Source organism: Perca flavescens, chromosome 5 (genome assembly GCF_004354835.1).
Source record: "Perca flavescens isolate YP-PL-M2 chromosome 5, PFLA_1.0, whole genome shotgun sequence".
Taxonomy (NCBI): domain Eukaryota; kingdom Metazoa; phylum Chordata; class Actinopteri; order Perciformes; family Percidae; genus Perca; species Perca flavescens.
The window spans coordinates 39,784,520-39,789,519 of NC_041335.1; the positions used below are offsets into that span (position 1 = coordinate 39,784,520).

Genomic DNA, 5,000 nt, shown 5'->3' on the forward strand with positions numbered 1-5,000 from the left:
CGGACATCCTCGTTACACTTCAATTTACAGCTAGCCCGTTAGTTAGCCTTACAGCTGGCTGTTTCTGTGTTAGCTAACTAGCTAGCTAGGTCTCCGCTAACGTTATGTTAATACACCTGATTAGATAGTCATGACAGGAGTTGTTTAGCTGTTTGCGTCTCTCGTTGTGTGTAATACGTGCACGTTTAAGGAGGAGAAAGAAGCCGCGTCTCTGTCGCTGCTAACGTTCGCTGACATGTTGCTAGGTGGCTGGTTGCTAAGGTTAGCTAGGTGACGTCACGAAGCTGTCAAAGCGGGTAGTGGCCATGGAAATACTGCAGATATTCTCTTAATGCATACTTTGTACTTCCACTACGTAATACATCCATGTCGAACTTAGTATGCATTACGAATATGTGACAAAACGGCAATACAGCACTTATTGTTAAGTAGTTATAAAAATATATACAGAAACAACGGTAATACAGGTAATATTATCAGAATATTCTGGCTTTTTATCTCAAAATTAAAAATATTTTTTACTCAAAATATTCCGACTTTTTTCTCAAAATATTTTACTGTTTTTTTTCTTAAAATATTCAGATTTATTTTCTTAAAATATTCAGATTTTTGTCTCAAAATATAATAATTTTATACTCAAAATATTCTGATATTTTTCTCAAAATATTCAAATTTTTGTCTCAAAATAAAAAAAAATGTTATACTCAAAATATTCCGACTTTTTTCTCAAATTATTTTACAGTTTTTCTTTCTCAAAATATTCTGATTTTTGTCTCAAAATATAAATTTTTTATACTCATAATATTTTACTATTTTTCTTAAAATATTCATAAAAATTAAATTGTAATATTATGCTAATTGTAATAATATGCTCTATGTATGTATTTCTTATTATCTGTATTTATATTTTTCTATCTGTATTTATATCTTTTCCATTCCAAGTACTTACTTTTTCAATATTATTTATATTATGGTCACACTTAAAGGTATTGTGGAGGATTTTCCCGAATTTTAGAAAAGAACCGCCCTCTGTACTTTTTGAAAAAATGCACATGTGCATCACTCTGCCTGCTCCCGAGAGGGAACGCCTATTAAACGTGTGCACGAGAGTGCGCTGTTTACAAGTTGCTGTCGGCGTGGCTCATACAAGCCTACTCTCCAAAAGAAGATTTGCACTTTTTCACAAATTGAGATGTTTACCGTGTGTGCGTGACTTGTGCCAAGGGCTAGCATCGCTAATCATAGCTTACATCAACTTTTACTAGCAGTGATTTTAAATGGATTTCTCCAAATAGCCAAACTTTACCTGTGGAGTAGAAACTTCACGACTGAGGCATCAGTGGGAAGCCCAACATGTGCTTTTAGCGCACGCCAGCGTGTGAAATATTCTCCCGAAAGCTTCAATTAATGGCTGAAACAGTAGCTCAAGCTCACCACACACATACACACCTGAAAGCTCGGGACGTAAACATATCACCAGAATGATTGACAACCAGGAGGACCAATAGTCTTGATGATCCACCCGGAAAAAGAAAATCCTCCACTATACCTTTTTAAATATAATTTATATTATGGTTAATTACTTTCGCTGTTATGTAATTAAATATTTTTCAATCTAATTTCACGTCAATTACTTACTTACACTACAGTATTTTTTTGCACTATGGCCACCTCACTTTACTTAAATACTTTTTATATAATGCCACTTTACATTCATTCAGTGTTTTTTTTTTTTTTTTTTTTTTTTTTTGCACATTGTCTGTTGTTTGGTTTGTTTTTATTATGGAAAAACTGCTGCTGTAATAAGTGAATTTCCCCATCGTGGGATAAATAAAGTATTATCTAATCTAATCTTAAAAAAAAAAAAAAAAAAGCATCTTTAATATGTAGTTTTAAATCTTCTTTTTCTTCCAGTTTTCAGATGTGTCGTGCGTTCGCCCACCCGTCTCTCCCGGGACTCCCTATCTTCTGTCTCCTGTCCGGCTGAAGACGTAGCCGCGGCAACGGTGCCGGCCCCGGGCGAGTCCGACCTGCGGCGGTCCCGGTACCTCTCGGTCGGTCGGTGCGTCCCGGACCCAGACTGATGCAGCGTCTCGGTCGGGGAGAAGCCATGTCGTCGTCCAGCGTCTGTCCCCCTGGGCTGAGGAGCAGCGCCGCAGGAAGCAAGGACGAACGTTTCCAGGACACTCTGCTGGGCTTCCCCCTGTCTGCTCTGGTGCACTGATACCTGTCAGCGCACACACACACACACACACACACACACACACACACACACACACACAGCAGGGTCCCCCCCCCCACCAAAAAACTTGTTTATAAGGCGAAATGAAGGACTTTGAATAGCCAGTTTGTGCTGCCATAAAGTGCCAGCCTGAGGGCATTAATGTAAGTTGTGACACCCGGAGGCAAGTGAGTCTTTTATTTTTATTTTAAATTTTTTTTTTAGGGGCCAGTCAAGTCACAGACTGATGGCGGGCGTTAATGTAGAGCCTTAATACTCTCTGTGACAACAGAATTAAGGACAGAATCGCAAAATTAAGAAAAAAAAAAAAAAAAAGCTATAAGAGTTATTCCCTATGTTAAAAGTCAGTGCTAAAACCTAACTTGAGATGCTGAAAATATGACTGTGTGTAAGTTTACAACCGAGCTGTAGCCATAAAAACACCACGTGAATACATTAAATAATAATTCCCCGGTGGCTTAGGCCCCCTTTAGGGAAAAGACTGCACTCAAGATAAGACTTCATAAAGAACTGATTCAACCACATCTTGCGTCGGACAATCATCTGCGATCGCGCAGGAGAAGAGGCTCTTAAAATGCACCGCGGGGATCTGATCGGCCGTGGGGAATCGTCCCGCTGACCGTGGGACGAGTTATCGAAACGTAGGCTACAGGTGCACCAGAGAACCCATGGAGCCCGTCTCGGCCCGCGACTACAGGAGCCTGTAGGGGCCAAAACCAGGAGCACGCTCACCAGAGAACCCACGCGAATGCAATGGAGGAGGACATCGATGTCCCGTCCCACACCGAGGTCAGTGTGTGAGCCTTTAATCTGATCCCAGTGTTTGGCTTCACAGCACTTTAACACCTACACAACAGGTGTTAAAGTCAGGACTTGTGTGTGTGTGTGTGTGTGTGTGTGTGTGTGTGTGTGTGTGTGTGTGTGTGTGTGTGTGTGTGTGTGTGTGTGTGTGTGTGCATGCGTGCATGAGTTGTGTTTCTGTTTGTGTGTGTGCATGCGTGTGTGTGTGTGTGTGTGTGCGTGAGGTGTGTTTCTGCGTGCGTGTGTGTGTGAGGTGCGTTTCTGTGTGTGTGTCTGTGAGTGCGTGAGTGCGTGAGGTGTGTGTATGTGTGTGTGCATGAGGTGTGTTTCTGTGTGTGTTAGTGCGTGAGTGTGTGTGTGTGTGTGTGTGTGTGCATGAGGTGTGTGCGTCTGTGAATGTGTGCGTGCATGAGGTGTGTGTGTGAGGTGTGTGTGTATATTTGTGTGTGTGTGTGTGTGTGTGTGTGTGTGTGTGTGTGTGTGTGTGTGTGAGCTCTCCCTTTAATTTGATTGGCTGGGTATCTCCATTGATCTGATTCCAGAAGCAGACTTCCTCTGTTGTGTAACACACAATTAAGAGCTGAGCACTTCTGTCCCATGTGTTTAACTTGAGCTCTGCTCCAGCTCTAATCTCTGCTCTGCACTCGCTCGGTTTCAGAATGCATGCTGTGTACATCATACATCAAACACATCACATTTTCTAGAGGAAGGAGGCCTATTAACCCCTCTTCCCCGGTAGGGCCTTAATGGTTTGTCCCGTGAATGTAAACCAGTAGATGACATCACCAATGGACACTCCAACCACAAGCCTGTGAGTTAAAATCACGTTTCATTGATTCATCCGAATATATTTTTCCCTTTTTTAATGTGTGGATTATTTCCTGGATGAATATCTCACACACACACACAGACACACACACACCACACACACCACAGACACACACACACACACACACACACACACACACACACACACACACACACACACACACACACATAGACAGACACACAAACACACACACACACTCACACATAGACACACACACACACACACACACACACACACACACACACCTAGACAACACACACATAGACAGACAGACAGACAGATAGACGCACACACATAGAAAGACACACACACACACCTAGACAACACACACCTAGACAACACACACATAGAAAGACACACACATAGAAAGACACACACACACCTAGACAACACACACCTAGACAACACACACATAGAAAGACACACACACAAAAACACACACACACACACACACACACACACACACACACACACACACACACACACACACACACACACACACACACACACACACACTAGACAACACACACATAGAAAGACAGACAAAAACACACAGACACACACATAGTAAGACACACACAGACACACACACACACAAAGACACATAGAGAGAAACACACAGACACATATATACACACATAGACAACACAGACAGACACACACAGATACACACACACACACACACACACACACACACACACACACACACACACACACACACACACACACACACACACACACACACACAAGTTGACCTGTTTTATCATTAAAACAATGACCCTAACTGATGAATGGATGATCAGAATATTTGGAGATTAACTGTAATCGTTGATTAATAGATGAATCTGTGCAGCTGTGCTTAGTTGATCCTTCTGTTGTCTCCCCAGCTGATGAACGGACTGATAGTCAGTCATAACGTCAGAGACCCCCCCAACGGGAGCACGCCTCTCACATCCCTGCCGGTAATTACCTTTACTCTCCTCACATGAATCAATGAAAGTTTATTCGGTTACTGAACATAGAACGTAATATATGTACAGCAAATTCATTAGAAACAAGGGTGGTAACCGAAAAGGTGTAGGCTGAAGCCACGGCTTATTACGACTACCCTGTTTTACAAAACAACAT

The 5,000-nt window shown here is 42.0% G+C and overlaps 2 protein-coding genes across 2 annotated transcripts in view; both read left to right on the plus strand.

Moving 5' to 3' along the window:
• Positions 1 to 2,224, plus strand: part of star (steroidogenic acute regulatory protein) — a 13,004-nt gene extending 10,780 nt beyond the window's left edge. Inside the window, exon 6 of the mRNA XM_028579227.1 lies at positions 1,990 to 2,224. Within this exon, the coding sequence (XP_028435028.1) occupies positions 1,990 to 2,224 (235 nt within the window). The remainder of the gene's footprint in view (positions 1 to 1,989) is intronic.
• An 87-nt stretch (positions 2,225 to 2,311) lies between these two features.
• Positions 2,312 to 5,000, plus strand: part of elmod3 (ELMO/CED-12 domain containing 3) — a 21,711-nt gene continuing 19,022 nt past the window's right edge. The window contains exons 1-3 of the mRNA XM_028578823.1: positions 2,312 to 3,031; positions 3,783 to 3,854; positions 4,760 to 4,834. Of these exons, the coding sequence (XP_028434624.1) occupies positions 2,996 to 3,031; positions 3,783 to 3,854; positions 4,760 to 4,834 (183 nt within the window). The 5' untranslated portion in view covers positions 2,312 to 2,995. The remainder of the gene's footprint in view (positions 3,032 to 3,782; positions 3,855 to 4,759; positions 4,835 to 5,000) is intronic.